This window comes from Ruditapes philippinarum, unplaced genomic scaffold (assembly GCF_026571515.1).
Source record: "Ruditapes philippinarum isolate M1 unplaced genomic scaffold, ASM2657151v2 ctg4810_1_1_1_1, whole genome shotgun sequence".
Lineage (NCBI taxonomy): Eukaryota > Metazoa > Mollusca > Bivalvia > Venerida > Veneridae > Ruditapes > Ruditapes philippinarum.
The window spans coordinates 214,516-234,747 of NW_026858822.1; the positions used below are offsets into that span (position 1 = coordinate 214,516).

Consider the following 20,232-nt stretch of genomic DNA (forward strand, 5'->3'; position numbering starts at 1 on the left):
TCTATGACCTATATTTATGTAGCGGGGAACCCAAATTTTTTACATGAAAAAAAATTTTAAATGTCCCCCCTTTTTAAAAACTTTTTTTGGCTTTGTTCTTTGTATTTAGATTTTAGAAAGCAACCCCTAATAGTATTTTCTAAATGTATTATGAAATTTTAAATTTCCCCAGGGAAACTTTTTTTTCCACAATTTAGAAGTTTTCAAAAACCCCATTTGTCTTTTTTTTGGGAAAAAATGTATAAAACAGTAAACTTCACTTATAACAATATTGCATGCAACGATATACCATTTATAATAATGCTGTTGCAGGAGTCCCAACTCGTTTTCAAATTGGTTGCCTCTGGGATATAACGATGTTCAAATATAATAATATAAGATCGGAGGCCCCTAGCTTGGGATTCAGGTGTTGATATTTTTGCTTATTCACAACATACACGCTATTTAATACTTGTTTGTGTTTTTGATAATGGCGATTTGCCGTAAGAGGCAGATAGAAATTGACAGACTGGTCCCCTGAATAGCGTTATAAACAAAGTTTACTGTAAGTTCAGATCTTAAAAACAATTTAAGAGCATAAAATTCCAATGAAATTAAACATGTATAGTACAACTTCGGCAGAGTGACACCCTTTGAGAGACACAGGTTTTGGTTGTTGTTGAAAGGTTTTGATATAGAAAGGCTATTGAATTTTATTGAAAAGTCTTACTTTTGGAGGAATTAACACTGTTGTTATAAAGAGGTTATTGCTCAGAAAAGGGAGCTGCTCTGCGGAGGTTGGACTATAATTCAACCTGTCACATCATACATTTTGTAGTTCAAACTCAAAAATATTGCATGATCTTTATCAAACCATGACATAAACATAATAAACATATAAGTTAAACACTAATATAAAAGTCATGACACAATATTAAGATTAAAATATTAATCTTAAAAAAAACTTACAAATAGAAAATATAAATGACTGAGATTTATATTACAGAAATTTATCTGCCTGAAATATGAAAGGGACACCGCTGAGGTTTTTGACAATACAGGACTGGAAATATTTTTCCTATTTGCCTACCATTTTTTTAAGGACTGGACCAATAACTTATATGGAAATGCCCAGAATCATTATATATATATATATTGTGCAAAATGACCACAAAAACTAAATGTGTTATTACTTTTGTGTCAAATCAGGACAAGAATCACATAAAAATTTAATGTTCAATTAAATTCCGATTACATTTCTTAATTATCTTTTTCATGATTTCACCATATTATTTGCCCCAATTGATCTAAGTAAACTTTTCAAAAATTATGTTCTTAGGCTTTTGGACCTCAGTGGAACTCATTTTATTTTTTCCACCATAAATTACTGGCCTAAATAGCTTGAGTCATGTTACTTAATCATTACTATCACCCTCAAAACCTATACTCCCTAAAATTTGTTTGTGGAAGTTAAATGACTGCAAAAACATATTTTAAGTTATCATTTCATTATGATTCTACCCATGCTAGTGCAGTGCAGACCAAGAAATGCCCAGAAATCCATGCCATCTGATCATTTACTGCACTGTTCAGTCAGTGCATAGGGACTATTTTATTATGTTGTATATGCATTTTGAAATTTTCCCCAAAAATGATGAATGGTTTTGACCTGGCAGACAGAAAGATGGACAAGTCGATTTAAGGTATTCAGCATGATTTAAAGAATATTTCATGGAATATGCCACATTTTATGACAATATGATGTAAATTCATAGTCAAACCCAAGACAAATACAGCCGCATAGCAAATGTCCTTTCTCTTATCTTAAAACATAAATTGAGCCACGTCATGACAAAACCAACATAATGGGTTCGCGACCAGCATGGATCAAGACCAGCCTGCGCATCCGCGCAGTCTGATCAGGATTCATGCTGTTCTCTTACAAACCGTATAACAAGTAGAGAAACTGATCGCAAACAGCATGGATCCTGATCAGACTGCACAGATGCGCAGGCTGGTCTGGATCCATGCTGGTCGCAAACCCACTATGTTGGTTCTGTTGTTACGCGGCTCAAATATCATCTTGTGATTTAATATATTCTAATCTGTAACCTTAGTAAAAGGTATACCATTTCTCTGTAAAAATTCAATGCATTCTAATCTGTATCCTGGTATACAATTTTACAGTAAAGATTCAACATATCCTAATCTGTATCCTCGGTTAATGGTATACGATTATATGGTACAGTTATTTGAAACTGAGCGGTAATCTCTTCAATGGTTCTTCCTTTAGTTTCCGGTACCTCAAACAGTGTAAATATCCAGAAAATCGCCAGAAATACAACAAATGGTATGAATGAGTATGCTTTTATAGATTCCTGAAAAATAAAGACAAAATAAGGAAAAAAGTAATATTATATGAGTTTCTGCAATATACTTAAATAGTAATGTAAATATGCTATTATAGTGCATTGTTAGAAGTTTAATGATATTATTGTCACTTTGAATGCAATATCATGATAAATGCACCCATAAAGTTCTTGCAAGAAGGAAATATAGTGCAAAAATGTATCACAATGATTTCTTGACTGAAAATGAAGAAATCTTACATGCTATTTCAGTTAAATGGTAGAATACAAAACCTTTCCTTATTTTTTTTATTTTTTTTTTGCTTTCCAGAAAATTTTCATACAAATGTATATATTGAGTTTTTTTTCACTAAGGTGACACTATGGGAAGAATCACCAAGTGATTGTTTATCAATAATCTATACATCAATGAAACACATCTGAATTAGCATTTTTTTTATTTTTCTCTTGTTTTGAATTTGAACTTTTAATAAGGGGTTTTCATATCGGAGTTGTATAACAAGAGAACCAACTAGTCTGTGCAGGGACACAGACAGTAAATTCAATAATAGTTTAAGTTTGAACTTTAAAACATTCAAGTTCAAATAAATTAATTCTGCCAAGTTCTTTATAAAATTAATGATAGTATCATAAAATTCAACTGTACATGTGAACATAAAATGCAAAAGGAGATACCTTAAACACTCCAATGTCCAGATTTTGGATTATTGTCATTGTGTTGTAACATTTTCCAACATAAATCCTTAATGAAGTCACTTGAAATTTCAAATCCATGTTCCTTAACCATATGCACATCTTAATTAAGTGGCAAGAGTCATAACTTCGGCATCTGTACTTTATAAAAACATGGATTAATTTTTCTCCAAGCCTTCAATTTTACTTGGTCTATGTTACAGAAAAATAAATTGATTTTATCTTATCTGTAAAAATGGGTAAAACAGACCAACACAGAAATTAGCTGACCAGTTAAACAGTACCCCTATACTGACTGCAGCAGGTCTAGGTCCTTGAGCAAATAACTCAGCTGTGAAAAACCATGGTATAGCCCCTGAAGTATATATATATATATCAAAATTTAATAATCCATTCACTTACTTTGTCAGGTTTAATGCCTACTTTAACACTTTTTTTTTGAAATATCTCCAGTGTAAGTCCACTTAACCTGCTTTCCTACTAGATTGCTCAGTCCAATTTGTGTTTAATTTTTATAACAAAAAAAAATTTGACATTTTAGCATTGCTATAAAAAAATTACAATACAATTTCCTTACATTTTAATGCTTTCATAGATTTTAAGTTTGACCTGCGCAATACAGCTTACAACACATTACATAAAATCCTGCGTTACCAAAAATGATGAGTCTTTGCCACCAATATAAATGCAGGTCAGTCTCACCAGTCTCTTGACTGTTGGTAGCATTAATTTTTTTGACTGGATTTCACGTTGTACCGACGCAGTAGAAGTCATATGGTGACTTTCCAGCTTTAATGTTCATTATACTTTTTTTATGATGTGAGATCTAAAATTTTCTAATTATTGTTTCTATAAATGTTATTAAGTGACCTACCTGGGCCAGACGCAAAGAAGATGATGTACAATACTACGGCTAGGACACAAATCACACCAACCCATACATGTCCAGCATCATATTGCTGGAATAAAACAATATAACAATGTCCTAAATATTTAAAATATATACCTACATACATTACTGTGAATTCACACAATTTCGTGGTCATTTTTGTGATTTGTAAAATTCTTGGACTGTGTTTTTTTTCCAAAATTTAAATTAAAAAAGTTAAATTTAAGTATGGTATGGGGGATGATATGGCAGGCAGGCATGACATGGGGTAAATTTTTGGTATGATTGAATTTTTTTATTTTATGTATTTTATGTATTTGTTTTTGTATATGGATTATGTATGGTATGTATGTCCCCGTCGTCCCGTTTTTTTTATGGTAAATTTTGGTTTTTTGAATTTGAAAATTTGGTGGGCCCTTCAAAGTTTTCCAATATAGGACTTTGGCATTAAATTTTGAAAACAAAATTAGAGAATTCCAGTTTGAAAGCTTATGAGCAATAATTGAGGCTCACTTCTACTGGATTTTTTGAAATCAATATATATAAATCTGAATTTAAAGAGGTGATTTTTTGTACTCTCTTATCCTGTATAAGGTCTTCCTATTGGATAAATGAGGGTTTAATAGGACTTTTCAATTTTGGACAACCATGGACCAAAAAAAAAAAAATAATAATTTGGATATTTGCACAGGGGTCATTTTTAAATTGTCCTAAATCAAAAACAACAAAGGGGGCTTTATATATACCTTGTATATGTACACCTCTTGCTTTGTGAGTGGAAATAAAGTAAGTTATATTTTTTCAGTAAAATATTTTCTTATATGGTATATTGATTTCAATAGCATAATGTTAAACCAGCCCTATATAAACTCTTTATATACCTATATAAAGTTAAACAATTTAGTATTGAACTTGGATAAACTTTAGATAATGTTTCACCAGATAAAGTTACACTGTGTGCAAAGAGGTATAAGGGAACTTTTGTTAAGTTAAACCCAAAGTAGGACAAATCATTTATACATTATTTCGAAACAGGAGAGGATTTATATCAATGAAAAAAAAAATATAATGTAGAAATTGATATTTTTCTAGGAGTACAATGTAGGAGATTTTTAAGGCTTTCAGTTATCTTAGTTATAGCGTACATCAATGTTTAGATTTAAAATAAGTGTGAAAGAAACAGAGACAATTTTATCGATTTTACAATGTAAATAGATCAACTAACAAAGGTAGTCGGGGGAAAAAGACAAAATGGCTACAGGTCAACAAATTGATACGGATATTCTCTCGGATGAAATATTTGATGTATTATGTTCAATGTGTAGAAATGAAGGCAGGAACACTGAAGGTGAAAAATACTGTGTAGATTGTCACGATTATTTCTGTGTTAGTTGTGTCAAAGTTCACAGTAAAGTGCCTGTATTAGCTGGTCACAAGGTATTGGATAAATCTCAAGTTAAGTCAGGAACCAGTAAAGCTATACCGAGGGCACCAGCAGAGAGATGTGACAGACACAGTCATAAACACATTGATATGTACTGTAAGAACCATGATAATGTTGGCTGTTCTACATGTATGGCAGTTGATCACAGGTAAACTATAGTATTTAAACAAAGATATTTTTTAAATAAGTATATGGAATGTTTAGTAGGTACTTTACGTAATATTCTTAGACTATCTTAAATATATAACACTAAATAATATCAACTCCCACGTCATCTCATAGCCTCTTAAACTGTTTAGCCTTATTTTTCAGATTATGTAAGGATACATTCTACATACCAGAATTTATCCAAAACAATACTTACCAAGTTGAATCGAGAGACATTCAAACAAAACTTAAGGAAATAACCAAGACCCTTGAAAAACAAGCTGATAGATTTAAACAGGATAAACAAAAGCTGTTAAAGAGGAAAGCAGAAATACTGGCTGATATCAGAAAATTTAGACAAGAAATCAATGACCAACTTGACAAGCTGGAGGAAAGTTCTATTGATGAGATAGAAAGTAAAGTCAACTGTCTTGAAGACAAAATTGAAAACAGTTTAAAACAGCTACAAGCATATAAGTCCAGGATTAGATCAGCTAATGATAAGTTAACATCTACAAACACAAGTCATTCTGAAGTGTTTGTTAATGTGAAGATGGGAGAAGATGCTGCAAATGTTGCCAACAAATATATGGAGCATGCCAAAAAAAAAAAAAGTACAATAGAAGACATAGAGTTTCAACCTGACAGAACAATTCTTACACAGTTAGAACAAAAGAAGACCATAGGCACACTATCAGAGAAACCTGCAAAGACTGCTGACAGTTTATTTCAGATGAAAGGAAATCAATCATATAATGTAAAAGTTAAGTCGGATAAAGATGATTGTAATATCCGCAGTGCCTGCTGTATGGAAGATGGTACAATAATTCTAACTGATTACAACAACAAGAAGCTTAAAAGGTTACACCGTTACAACTATACAGTCACAGATTTCTGTGATCTACCTGGAGGTCCATGGGAAGTGTGTATGATCAATAACACACAAGTAGCAGTAACTATTCCATCAAAACAGGAAGTTCATTTCATTTCTCTAGAAAGAAATATGAAAACAACAAACAAGATTAACACTGATTTTAAATGTTTTGGTCTTGCATATGTGAACAATAATTTATATTTCTCAGATGGTGTCACATCAGTATATATGTATACATTGTCTGGTAGAAAACTTAAACAGTTCAGTAAGGATCAAACAGGACAAAAATTGTTACGTAACATATGCAGTTTAGCTGTCAATAAGGATGCTACTAGGATTTATGTTGCTGACTACTATAATGGACTGATAGTGCTGGACAACAATGGTCAGGTTATTACATCATTTAGTGATAGGCAATTAAAAAAGGCTACATGTTGTTATCTCACTGAAACAGGTAGTGTGCTGGTATCTGGATTTGACTCCAAAAATGTTTTACAGTTGACACGTGATGGTGAGCTGATAGGAGAGGTTATAAAAGCTGATAGTGAAAAATGGGATATTACATCAGTCTGTTGTAATCAACAAATGACGAAGATGTGTATTAGTAGATATCCAGATGACAACATTGAAGTGTTTGACATCTAATCAGTAAAACAAATGATTCACAAAAGAAAAATAAACATGTTTTTAAATATTTATATGTCTTTCTCTCAAAATGTACGCAAAGAGTATGACGTGTTTTATTTATTATAGGTAATCATTTCTTTGAGAAGTCCCATTTTTGAATGCATCTGGTTTAATTGTTGTTTGTTATATTACAAAAAAACTACTTAACTGTTTGAACAATATGAAAAAAATAATATCATGTGAGTATTTGGCAAGCATAGAGGTGTTTAGTGTAACGAGTTCTATAAATTTAGAAATATATACAAACTATTTTTTTTATTCATTACATGCCAAAAATAAAAATGGTATAGTATTACAGTAAAAAAGAGTCTTTCTTTTCATCGATGCACATATACATGTAGTGCAATGCTAATATTTAGCCTATTTTGATGTTTAAATAACACAATGATATCATGTTACATTGTAGTTACACTAGTGTAATATTCATTTACATTTAATGACTTTTTTATACCTCTGTGCATGAATGAAATAAAATTATATTCTTAAATCACCTTTAGTCATTACCTCAACCCCAGATTGCACTAAGTCGGATTCATACAAAAAACAAATATGTAAGATAAAAGTGAATAAATGATGGCTTTAAAGCAGAACGCCCCAAAAGATAACAGAAAAACTACTGTCCTACAAATATGTCAAAAAACCTGGTTGAAATAAATCGCAGTGACACTTTAAAATGTTAATAGTTTAACATTTTTGCTCTGAAAACATAGTGCGCCCCCACCCCCAATGGGATATTTCTTCGGGATTCTTTCATCCATTTTAACTTAGAGTGCTATGTGATGATACAGGACAATATCGCGACCTGTGATCCGGAACACATGGAATCAGAATCATATCGAACATAGAGGGAAACAAATAAATTACTTTGGGTTTGTTATTTGTAATATTTTGTGATTCTAAAAGTTATACTTGATTAATCGTATAATATATTGAATGACCAATACTAGTATATCAATTAAAACTTTAGCTTGAAATATGATTAGGGCCAGCACATTAACACACATTTATGTATGACCCTGGGCGTACTTGATTCGGGATTTTTTTGAACCTCTAGACTGTGACACTTGACTATGCTGAATAATTTTGTAAGTAAAGGAGTAGATTATACAAAGAAGAACAAGGGAAATATTGTTGCAAAATACGCCCGTCTAAAGCTTTTGATGAAAATGTAGGCATTATAGATATGCATAGTATTTAGCTCTGTATGTGGTCTTGACCTTTGAACTGGATAATGTATGAAGCAATACATTTAATAATGGTGAACATTTCTATAAAGTATCATAACAAGAGGGCAAAGATGGCCCTAAATAGCTCACCTGAGTCGGAATGTTTGTTAATTTGGGTTTTTGATCAACACATTAGAAGATGTTTCATGCTAAATATCTAAGCTCTAGTTCATTGGGTTTTTAAAAGAAGATTTATATTTTACGTTTTTTCTATATACATGTAAGGAAAATCAATGAACCCCACGACCGGCTTATTTGATCCCGGGCTTTTATTTGAACAAACTTTGAAAAAAAATTCACTAGAAGATGTTTATGCTTAATATCTAAGCTCTAGCTCTTTGGGAGTTTTAAAAGAAGCATTTTTTAGTGTTTTCTACATGTTTATACATATAAAGAAAATCAATGACTCGACACCATATTATCTAAAATTTTGACCCCAGGGCATTTATTTGAACAAACTTGGTTGACACTCATTAGAAGATGTTTTATGCCAAATATCTAAGCTCTAGCTCTTTGCGTTTCTTAAAAGAAGATATTTTAAGTTGTTTCTTTTGCAGAGTTTGCATGGAATTGAAATTTTTGAACAATTTTTAAAGCTGACCACTAAAGAACATTCCTGTGAAGTTTGGATGAAATTGGCTCCGCAGTTTATGAGGAGATGTCGTTTAGAGCAAACAATTACAACAGGCGGACGATGGACAGACGCCTAACAAAAACAAGAGGTCCAAGAGGGTCCTAGATCGCTCACCTGACCCATCAAACTTGACGAGTTGTCCGACAGTCTACCGCTAACGGTTTTTGTACATGGTTTACATCCGGTTACATCAACTACTCTATGATCTATTTAAATACTGATCTCGTATATATGTTGTTACAGAAATAATTATTTCTGCATCCATTCAAAAGGTCAAATATGTGTATTATAAAAGAATTTAACTAACTACAGTGTTGGAGCAGTACCTCTAAACTTGCAGAAATCACATTGAAGAAAATATTGCTTTTTTGCTGATCCTTACATTTTTTTTATTTTCGTATATAAAACAGGGTGAGGCGATGAATTAGACGTCATAAATGTGTTTTGGCAAGTGAAATTGCGATATTTTAGCATTTAATCGTCCGAGTGGATTATCAGTATATACAGGAATACAGTATTTGATGGGTGCTCCACACTCATTTTAGTCTCACCAATTATGGAATGTAAACCAAAGTCTTAACAGTAACCAGAATAGAATTATTAAGTTTTTCTTAGTAAACATAAAAATCACAAGAGCTGTCAGTAGGACAGCATGCTCGACTATTCTAAGTGCTTGATAGTAAAAGAGCCTTGATAATGTTAAATTTTTTAAGTTCACAAAAGGGCTCATTTTTTTTTATAAATTCACGTTATAGGCCTTAGAAAGAGTCTTATTATACAGTATTGGCTTGACTATTCGGAGGGTAATGTCACAAGGGTGTATTATAATACTAATTACCTATGAATACATAAATTTGACAGAAAAGGTACAAAGGCTTGTTATTAAGATGTTTTATCAAGTAAATCACTGCTTAATAATTATGAATGCATAAAATTGTCCCAAAAAAGGCACAAACCCTTCAGTAGTTATTGAGATAACAGCTTACAAGCAAAACTTTACCATGAATTTCTAAGTTGAAAAAGGGGAGAAAAATCAGCCTAAATGCAAGATAGAATTATGGATCTTTGTCAGTGACCTACAATTATGACCCTAAATGCATATGTGAAGTTTTAAATTAATATCTTTAATAGTTATTGAGATATATAAAACTTGCATGTAAACATTAATCAAGAGACTAAGTAGAAAAGGGGATATGAATCAGCCTTAATGCAATACAGTTATGGAACTTGGTCAGTGACATACAATTATGACCCTCCAATTATGACTCTAAGTGCATGGGTTAAGTTTCAAGTAAATATCTTTGAAGACCTTTAACCTTTAACCAAAATTTCTAAGTTTCAAAGGGGCAAATAATTCTGCAAATATTGCAGGCAGAGTTATGCAATTTTGCAAACTGATGTACATTGTTACTATAAAAAAGTATTTTAAATTTCAATTGAATATCTCAAGCAATAATTGAGATATTTGACTTTACAAAAAAAAACTTTAACCAAAATTTCTAAGTTCCAAAGAGGCATAATTCTGTCAATATTGTTGGCAGAGTTATCGAACTAGTCAATCTGATGAACCTTTTTACTATATATAAGTATTGTAAGTTTCAATTGAATATCTAAAGCAATAATTGAGATATTTGACATTACAAAAAACTTTAACAAAAATTTCTAAGTTAAAAAGGGGCATAATTCTGTCAATATTGAAGGCAGAGTTATCCAATTTGTCAATCTGATGTACCTTATTACTATAAATAAGTATTGTACGTTTCAATTGAATATCTCAAGCAATAATTGAGATATTTGACTTAACAAAACACTTTAACCAAAATTTCTAAGTTAAAAAGGGGCATAATTCTGTCAATATTGTAGGCAGAGTTATCCAACTTGTCAATCTGATGTACCTTGTTACTATAAATAAGTATTGTAAGTTTCAATTGAATATCTCAAGTAATAATTGAGATATTTGACTTTACAAAAAACTTTAACCAACGCAGACGCCGACGCGGACGCTAACGCCGACGCCGGGGCGACTACAATAGCTCTCATATTCTTCGAATAGTCGAGCTAATAATACCATTAAATTTATATACATTTTTTTGTTCTCTGAATTTCAGTTATGCTGTAAATATACCACACTTATTCAAGTCGTTCTGATAATGCTGCTAAGTGTTAAATAGTTGACAATTTGTCAGGACTTGACCTTAAAACAGCACACCTCAAGGCTCATGCTAATTAAATTTTCAAGAAAGTAATTTACACACTGCAAACGGCACAAACAATTCATGTAAATTACCAAAAAGAGGCTCAAAATATGCAAAAATAGCCCTTACTGCTTTAGTAACACAGTAGAGAGACGGTGATAAATATTTTTTGTTCTGCAAAACCAATTATTAATGGCACATAACATGTAAATTATTACTTGAGTCTTGAATTGTTTTATTTCCTTAAAGGTTAGTACATTGTACAATTTTACCAAGAATGATTTTTCTTTCATCTTGAGGCATGCAGCTTTAATAGAACTGAATATGTTTAGACAAGTCATTATTTAATGCATTAGAGTTTTCATATGGCTTGAAATTTCACATATCTATATGGGTCGTTCATTTCAGTTACCAGTCATGAATATTTATGTCGGATTTATTTCCTTGTGTACAGTCAAGTAAAAAATACTGTTAGGAATATATTACAGGGAATTGGGCCACAACGTAAAGTCTGTATCATAACTTGTAAAGCTTTGTAAAAGAGGCAATTTGTTTGAAATGTGCAATATTGTAGTGCTTTCTTGTATTGGATACTCATTCTTAACCTTTAACCTTCTGAACTAGTGTAATGGATTTGCCCTGCTTTATATTTGGAACAGTCCATTCATGGTTTAAGGGATTTCAATATAAATTTATAAAAAAAGAGCTACCAACATTATAGAGCTTGGTCGGACTAAACAGCATAAGAAGGCTAACCTGGCTTTTTACACGTTCCAAAGACTTTTCAGTTTGGGTTCCAGCAGGTTAAGGGTTCTATTGTGAAGTCAATCAGTCTGTCTTACCTGAAAAATATGTAAATGTAATATTATTTTTTGTGATAAATAAATATACATTTGTGTTCTTTATTTATAAAAATGTACCATAATTGAATATATTGAACGAGTTGAATATATTATATCATGCAAGCTTCTATATAAATGAATGTACATTTGTATTTGTCAAATGATATAGTTTTAGTGATAGAACCAATAAAATGAAATATTCATTTTTATCACATACCCGTGCCATTTTTTGCGAAATAAAAACGGTATTGGATGGATTTGCATATATTTTGATGTGACATCATTTGCATTATACAAACATAGTGTAATGACGCTCTAATTGTAGGGTTACACTGTAGGAGCATCATTGAAATATGATTCTATTTCACTTTAAACACTCCTTATTTTGGGTACCTGATAATAAGTTTTTTTATATGGTTTCTTGATCATCAATGTTCATTAGAGTAATAATTCTTAAAGCGATCAAATCAAAAACATGATAAATTCTTTGAAGTTGAATATTTATATTCATGACAGTCAGGTATATTTGTTTTTTTATATGAATGAAATATGCGTGTTAGAGAAATGTGTTCGAATGAAACAAAAAGTGTTGTTTTTTCATAGCTATTTTGATGTATTTTGTGTTGATAATATTTCGTTGAAATATTTGTTAGTGAACAATTATGTAAGTGAAATAGTAGATTTGTTTTCATGTACATGTTTCTGTAGATGATGTCTTTGATTCCGTGTATGTTTGTTAACATTTTTGCTTAGTTAAATCTGTAGGCAGGTTGTTTTTTTATTGCATTTATACAATTTATTAAGCTTAATATTAAACATTCCTGAAATAAAAATATAGTTTTCAGTACATGATTAATTATTTTTGATAAATTATTCATTTTTTGCAGCATTTTTTTTAACAGTGACATCTGAAATAATGTACATGTAATATAGATTTTGACCTTTAAAATTGCAATAATCATGATATTAACTGGTGCAAGGAGGTAAAAAAAATTATCTGATGCATGAGAAGGTAATTATTTTAACTAATGTACTAGTATTAGGAGGTAATTAATATTAACTGATGCATTTGGAGGTAATAATATTAACTGGTGCATTAGGAAGTAATAATATTTACTGATGCATTAGGAGGTACTAAATATTAACTGATGAATTAGTTGGTTATAATTTTAACTGATGCATTAGTTGGTAATAATATTAAATGGTGCATTAGGAGGTAATAATATTAACTGATGTATAAGGACATGAGATATATTAAATGGTGCATCAAAAGATAATATTATGATATTATCTGGTGTAAAAGGAGATAGTATTTGAGATAATTATTTTAACTTTCACATTAGGAGATAATATTAAAAGATAATAATATCAACTTGTGCATTAGGAGATAATTGTTGGAGATAATGATATTAACTGGTGCTTTAGAAGAAAATATTTGAAATCACAGTAACTGGTGCATTAGGAGATAATCTTTGAGGTAAATATATCAACTGGTGCAATAGGAGGAACATTTAAAATGATATAAAGTCAGGTATAATGAGAAAAAAATTGAGATAATGAAATTAGTTAATGCATTAGAAGATGTTTGAGATATCATGTCATATGGTGCCTTTCTAGCTTTACTAGTGGAAGAAGACCTCGGGTGACCCTCTGTACATCATATCAGACACAAACAGGCACCTGAATAAAACAATCAACATTCTGTAAAGCTAGCTGGATAGTTGTATCACATGTGGAATCTGAAGACGCTGCTCGAATCTTCTGTGGTGAGCGGAGAGTGGTTTGAAGTCAATGACCTTAACCACTTGACTATGGATACCCCAAGTTACAGATTTTCCAAAGTGTCTGAAAACCATAAAACAAAAACGTCTAGTTTCAAAGGAATGATTATCTTCATTTATAAATGTGATATTAAGTGACAAAAACCATCAAGTATTATGTCCAGGCAATGGCAAGTACGACTGACCCAGTATTATTCTTGCACTTAGTAGAACTGAAAACTTGCACTCATAAACCTTGGACAGTAATGCACACATTCTTGGAATTCTGAAATTATTTTACAAGAATAACAGTATGTAAACCTTATACTGTATGAGAAGTGATATAAATTCTTGAGTGACATCAGAATGAAAATGAAACTCCAACATTTTGTAAGTAAACTTTAATAAATATATGCAAGTATATCTTATAATATAACTGTATCACAGTGATCTAGTCAAAATAGCACATACATGTATGTACTCAAATAATATCTGCAAAATATTGCACACAAAACAAAAACAAACTGTTCAAACAATCAGAATAACATAAAATAATATGATACAGTATAGACAGTGAAATCTAAGGTCAGCACAAATTTTGCTTAAACTATTTACATATTCTACCGTAGTAATATTTCAGTACGAGGGATGATCAAAAATAAACCGGACTGTGACTGTCAATTGAAGAATTTTCAACGTATCACTTATTGTTATATATCACACTTAATCGGAAAACAATACCTGTAAACTGATGCTATATTTAATCTGATAACGCAAAATGCTTGTCCGTAACAGCGAATTCAAAAACCATGGTAACGCACACCCACCGGCGCAGTGCATAAATTCGCCTTGACATAAGGCGCTTTTAAGGCGCTTTATGCTGCGTCTATTTTACAATATGGCACATTTAGATTTCAAAATACGCCAAAACGTCATGAACCATATCTTTGACGTTAAAAATGACTTCATTTCAACCATATTTATATTTGCAATCACAATTCAAACGTCACTTGTTAAAGAAATACTCGCGTTAAAACTATGTCGTCGGAATGTCTCGAAAATCGATCAATAAGAAAAAACTGTCAAAAGTAAGACGAGAAACTGTTTAAAACGTAGAAAAAGATTATGGCTATCAAGGGAAAAGTTCAAGGAAGCCACAGTATATTTTTGATTAGCATAAAGGATTACGAAAGGGTAATAGAGAAATAGAAAACAAGTAAGGGAGAGACAGAAAAAAGAAACTTTCAAGACGTTGGTGACGTCAAACGCCAAGACGTTGAAAAATGACGGTCGACTGACTGCGGACATTGTCAACAATGTTCGACAGTAGCAACGGGACGGTGCAGTCAACTCTAAGAATTTTAAAATGATAATAGTTATAATGCATTAATTACATATATTGTATTTTTGGTTTACAATTGTATCAATTATTTTCTCATTTTACGCAGTAGTCTAATGGAGAAATTGTGTCACTGTTCAAGATCGACTATGCGTTTTATTTATTTTAAAAAAATGACAATTTTGTTCATAGTTGTATTATTCTCTTCTTATTTTTTTCGTATGTATGATACATTATCATTCAGCAACATTACTTTACATTATTTGTAATACATAATATAGTTTATTGTATGTGCGATTTTTCAAACAATAAAGTTACAGAAGGAAAGAACGGAAGTTTGCGTAGTTACAGGTGCTCTTTATCATCATCCATTCTACTACAATACAATATGATACCAACTTATACAGTGATATATATAGGCAGTGGATCCGCCGCATCAACAACATGACTGTACCACGTATTGGCCTACTCCGTGAATGAGTAAAAGCTGCTCCGTTAATAAGGACAATACGCTTGTGACGTCGTTAACGTCAATTTTAAAGTTATACCGTGCGCCGTGTTGCTTTACATGTGCATGCCAATAACTGCATAACTGTTTTCTTTGTTATTATTTCTTGTTGGTATTTTTTGTATAATTCAGGGAATACATTCCGATTTATTTTCCGTGCATTTTTATGTAAATTCATTTAACAGGTAAAGAACCATTTACAAAGTCCAGTTAATTTTTGATCATCCCTCGTATAAATCATGCACCAGTCAATTTCAACAAGAACAAATTCTGTGTTAATTCAATGCTGATTGGAAAGTTCTCATATGTTACAGAGATTTAAAACGCTGCCATAGATGCTTATATATCAGGGGTATGTGGGGTATGTTTTTTTTATTAATTATCCACAGTAGCAATTTATTCACAATCACAAGTATCAACCTTATTTGTCTTTTCTTTGGACAATAATGAAGTGTATACAGTAAACTCCACTTATAATGAAATTGTTTATAACGACATGCCACTTATGACGCTGTTGCCTGGGACCCGCACTTGTTTTCAAATTGATTGCCTCTGGGATATAACGATGTTCAAATATAAGGATTAAAATCGGCGGTCCCCTGAATATCCTTATAAGCAGAGTTTACAGTATGTCAAACTAAAAAAAAGAAAGAAACTAAGCTTAAATACCAATGAAATTAAACATGTATAGTACATCCTCGGCAGAGCAACACCCTTTTGCAAACAGAGATTTGGTTGTTGTTGAAAGGTTTTGTTTGACAGATTAAATTTATTGAAAAGTCTTACGTTGGGAATAATTAAAACTGTTGTTGTAAAGAGACAATTGCTCTGCGGAGGTTGGGCTATAATTCAACCTTTCACATCACATAATATGTAGTTGAACTCAAAAAAATAACATGAGCTTTATCAAACCAAGACATAAACATACCAGTTAACACTAATATTAAAGTCATGACACAATGTTAAGGTTAATAAAAAAACACCTTAAAAATAGAAAATATAAATGACTGAGATTTATATTACAGAAATTTATCTGCCTGAAATATGAAAGGGACACCACTGAGGTTTTCAATTTTGACAATACTGGAAATATTTTTCCATATTTGCCTGCCATTTTTTTAAGGACTGGACCAATAACTTATATGCAAAGTCCCAGAATAATCATTAATATTGTGCAAAATGATCACAAAAACTAAATGAGCTGACAAAACCAACATAGTGCGTTTGCGACCAGCATGGATCCAGACCGGCCTGCGCATCCGCGCAGTCTGATTAGGATCCATACTGTTCGCTTACCAACTCTATTACAAGTGGAGAAACTGACAGCGAACAGCATGGATCGATCTGATTAGACTGCGCGGATGCACAGGCTGGTCTGGATCCATGCTGGTCGCAAACGCACTATGTTGGTTTTGTCGTGACATAGCTCAAATGTGTTATCACTTTTGTCTCAAATCAGGACAAGAATCACATAAAAATTTAATGTTCAATTAAATTCTGATTACATTTCTTAATTATCTTTTTCATGATTACACAATATTATTTGCCCCAATCTAAGTTAACCTATCAAAATTTATATTCTTGGGCTTTTAGACCTCAGTGGAGCTCCTTTATTTTTGCCACCATAAATAACTGGCCTAAATAGCTTGAGTCATGTTACTTTTAAGCATTATTATCACCATCAAAACCTCTACTACCTATAATTTGTTTGTGGAAGTTAAATGACTGCAAAAAACATATTTAAGTTATTATTTCATTATGATTCTACCCATTCTAGTGCAATGCAGACCAAGAAATGCCCACAAATCCATGCCATATGATCATTCACTGCACTGTTCAGTCAGTTCATAGTAACTTCTTAATCATGTTGTATTTTGAAATTTCTTCTAAAAATGATGAATGGTTTTGTCGAGACAGAAAGATGGACAAGTCCATTTAAGGTATTAAGCATGATTTAAAAAAAAAGAACATTTGTTCAAGGATAGTCAAACCATGAAATTCCAAAAACAAAATCATGCTTTCATAATTCTTACATATAAATATATACAATTACATGTAGAAAGACCAGCCCCCCCCCCCTGCAATTCCCCACCCCATAACAAAAATCGTAGATAAAATGACATGTTAATATGATGTAAATTCACAGTAAAATCCAGGACAAATTGTATCCTCGGTTAATGGTATAAATTACTCTATAAAAATTCAATGTATTATTATCTGTATCCTCTATTAATTGTATACCATTATTCTGTAAAAACTCAACGTACTCTAATCTGTATCCTCGTATAGAACTTTACAGTACAGATTCACATATTCAAATCTGTATCTTCAGTTAATGGTATACCATTATTCTGTAAATATTCAGCATATTCTAATGTATATCCTCTGTTAACAGTATAGCATTATTGTGTAAAAATTCAATGTATTCTAATCTGTATCTTAATTAGGTTAATGGTACACCACTATTCCATAAAAAATTAACATATTCTAATCTGTATCCTCGGTTATTGGTATATCATTATTTTGTAAAATCCACTGTATTCTAATCTGTATTCTCGGTTAGTGGTATACCATCATAAAAATTTAACATATTCTAATCTGTATCCTCGGTTAATATTGTAGACCATTATTTTAGAAAAAAATACGTTTTCTAATCTGTATACTCGGTTAATGGTATACCATTTCTCTGTAAAAATTCAATGCATTCTAATCTGTATCCTCATCTCCATTTTACAGAACAAATTCAACATATCCTAATCTGTATCCTCGGTTAATGCTATACGATTATAAGGTACAGTTATTTGAAACTGAGCGGTAATCTCTTCAATGGGTTTTTCCCTTTTGTTTCTGGACCCTTAAAAAAATGTAAATATCCCGAATATCGGGGAAAACAAAAAAATGGTAAAAGAAAGAGTATGCTTTTTTTAGTTCCTTAAACAAAAAAGAAACAAAAAATAAGTAATGTTATATGAATTTCTACCAATTATGCATTGTTAGAAGTTTATAGACCTTATTATTTCTATAAATGCAATAACACGATAAATGCACAAATAAAGTTCTTGCACCAAGATAATATAGTGCAAAAAATTATCACATTGATTTCTTGACTGATAATGAAGAAATTTTACATGCTACATGTATCTCAGTTAAATGGTAGAATACAAAACTTTTTCTTATTTTTTTTTTTGCTTCCAAGAAAATTTTCAAAAATGTACAAATTGAGTTTTTGCATGAATGTGACGCTATGGGAGAAATGGCCAAGTGATTGTTTATCAATAATCTAGACATCAATGAAGCACATCTGAATTAGCGTTTTTTATTTTATCTTGTTTTGAATTTGAACTTTTCATAAGGGGTTTTCATATCGGAGTTGTATAACAAGAGAACCAATTACTTTGTGCAGGAGACTACTGTAGACAGTAAATTCAACAGTATTTTAAATTTGAACTTTTAAACATTCAAGTCCAAACAAATTAATTCTGCAAAGTTCTTCATAAGATTTATGATAGTATCATGAAATTCAACTGTACATGTGAACATAAAATACAAAAGGAGATACCTAATAAACACTCCAATGTCCAGATTTTGGATTATTGACATCGTGTAGTAACATTTACCCACACAAATTCTTAATAAGTTCACTTGAAATTTCAAATCCATGTTCCTTAACCATATGCACATCTTAAGTGACAAGGGTCATAACTCTGACATCTGTACTTTATAAAAAATATCGATTAATTTTGCTTCAAGGCATTATTTTTACTTGGACACATTATAAATTTTTGACAGACAAATCAATCGATTTTATCATACCTGTAGAAAAGGGTAAAACAGACCAACACAGAAATTGGCTGACCAGTTAAACAGTACCCCTATACTGACTGCAGCAGGTCTAGGTCCTTGAGCAAATAACTCAGCTGTGAAAAACCATGGTATAGCCCCTGAAGTAAAAATATATATATATATAAATTTCATAATCCATTCACTGTAACTTTGTTTATTATGCCGATTTTACACTTTTTTTAAAGTCATATCTCCACAGTGTAAGTCCACTTAACCAGCTTTCCTAGATTGCCCATTCCAATTTGTGTTTAATTTTTATAACCAAAAAGTTTTGATGTTTAGCATTGCTTTAAAAAAAGTACAATACAATTTCCTTACATTTTAATGCTTACATAGATTTTAAGTTTGACCTGCGCAATACAGCTTACAACACATTACATAAAATCCTGCTTTACCAAAAATAATTAGTCTTTGCTACCAGTATAAATACAGGTCAGTCTCGCCAGTCTCTTGACTGTTGGTAGCATTAATTTTTTTGACTGGATTTCACGTTGTACCGACGCAGTATAAGTCATATGGTGACTTTCCAGCTTTAAAATGTTCATTATACTTTTTTTATGATGTGAGATCTAAAATTTTCTAATTATTGTTTCTATAAATGTTATCAAGGACCTACCTGGGCCAGACGCAAAGAAGATGATGTACAATACAACAGCTAGGACACAAATCACACCAACCCATACATGTCCTGCATCATATTGCTGGAATAAAACAATATAACAATGTCCTAAATATTTAAAATATATACCTACATACATTACTGTGAATTCACACAATTTCGTGGTCATTTTTGTGATTTGTAA

General features: G+C 31.4%; 2 protein-coding genes across 2 annotated transcripts; one reads left to right on the forward strand and one right to left on the reverse strand.

The window, feature by feature from the left end:
* Window positions 1-252: 252 nt before the first annotated feature.
* Window positions 253-20,232, reverse strand: LOC132754382 (solute carrier family 2, facilitated glucose transporter member 3-like). Its single transcript, XM_060744997.1, has 3 exons — window positions 20,046-20,232; window positions 19,400-19,527; window positions 253-2,357 (listed from the first exon to the last, which is right to left on the reverse strand). The coding sequence occupies exons 1-3, from the start codon at window positions 20,215-20,217 to the stop codon at window positions 2,184-2,186; spliced, it is 474 nt and encodes a 157-aa protein (XP_060600980.1). The 5' UTR covers window positions 20,218-20,232; the 3' UTR covers window positions 253-2,183.
* On the forward strand, window positions 4,968-7,540 carry LOC132754381 (uncharacterized). Its single transcript, XM_060744996.1, has 2 exons — window positions 4,968-5,522; window positions 5,687-7,540. The coding sequence occupies exons 1-2, from the start codon at window positions 5,182-5,184 to the stop codon at window positions 7,038-7,040; spliced, it is 1,695 nt and encodes a 564-aa protein (XP_060600979.1). The 5' UTR covers window positions 4,968-5,181; the 3' UTR covers window positions 7,041-7,540.

What these genes read in the sequence shown, in the direction of transcription:
- LOC132754381 (XM_060744996.1), top strand. Translation starts at nt 5,182, where the DNA reads ATGGCTACAGGTCAACAAATTGATACGGATATTCTCTCGGATGAAATA. An exon ending in TGTATGGCAGTTGATCACAG is followed by an intron (nt 5,523 to 5,686) that starts GTAAACTATAGT and finishes CTTATTTTTCAG; the next exon opens with ATTATGTAAGGATACATTCT.
- LOC132754382 (XM_060744997.1), bottom strand. Translation starts at nt 20,217, where the DNA reads ATGACCACGAAATTGTGTGAATTCACAGTAATGTATGTAGGTATATAT. An exon ending in CTTCTTTGCGTCTGGCCCAG is followed by an intron (nt 19,528 to 20,045) that starts GTAGGTCCTTGA and finishes TTTTTACTTCAG; the next exon opens with GGGCTATACCATGGTTTTTC. An exon ending in TGTTTTACCCTTTTCTACAG is followed by an intron (nt 2,358 to 19,399) that starts GTATGATAAAAT and finishes TTTATTTTTCAG; the next exon opens with GAATCTATAAAAGCATACTC.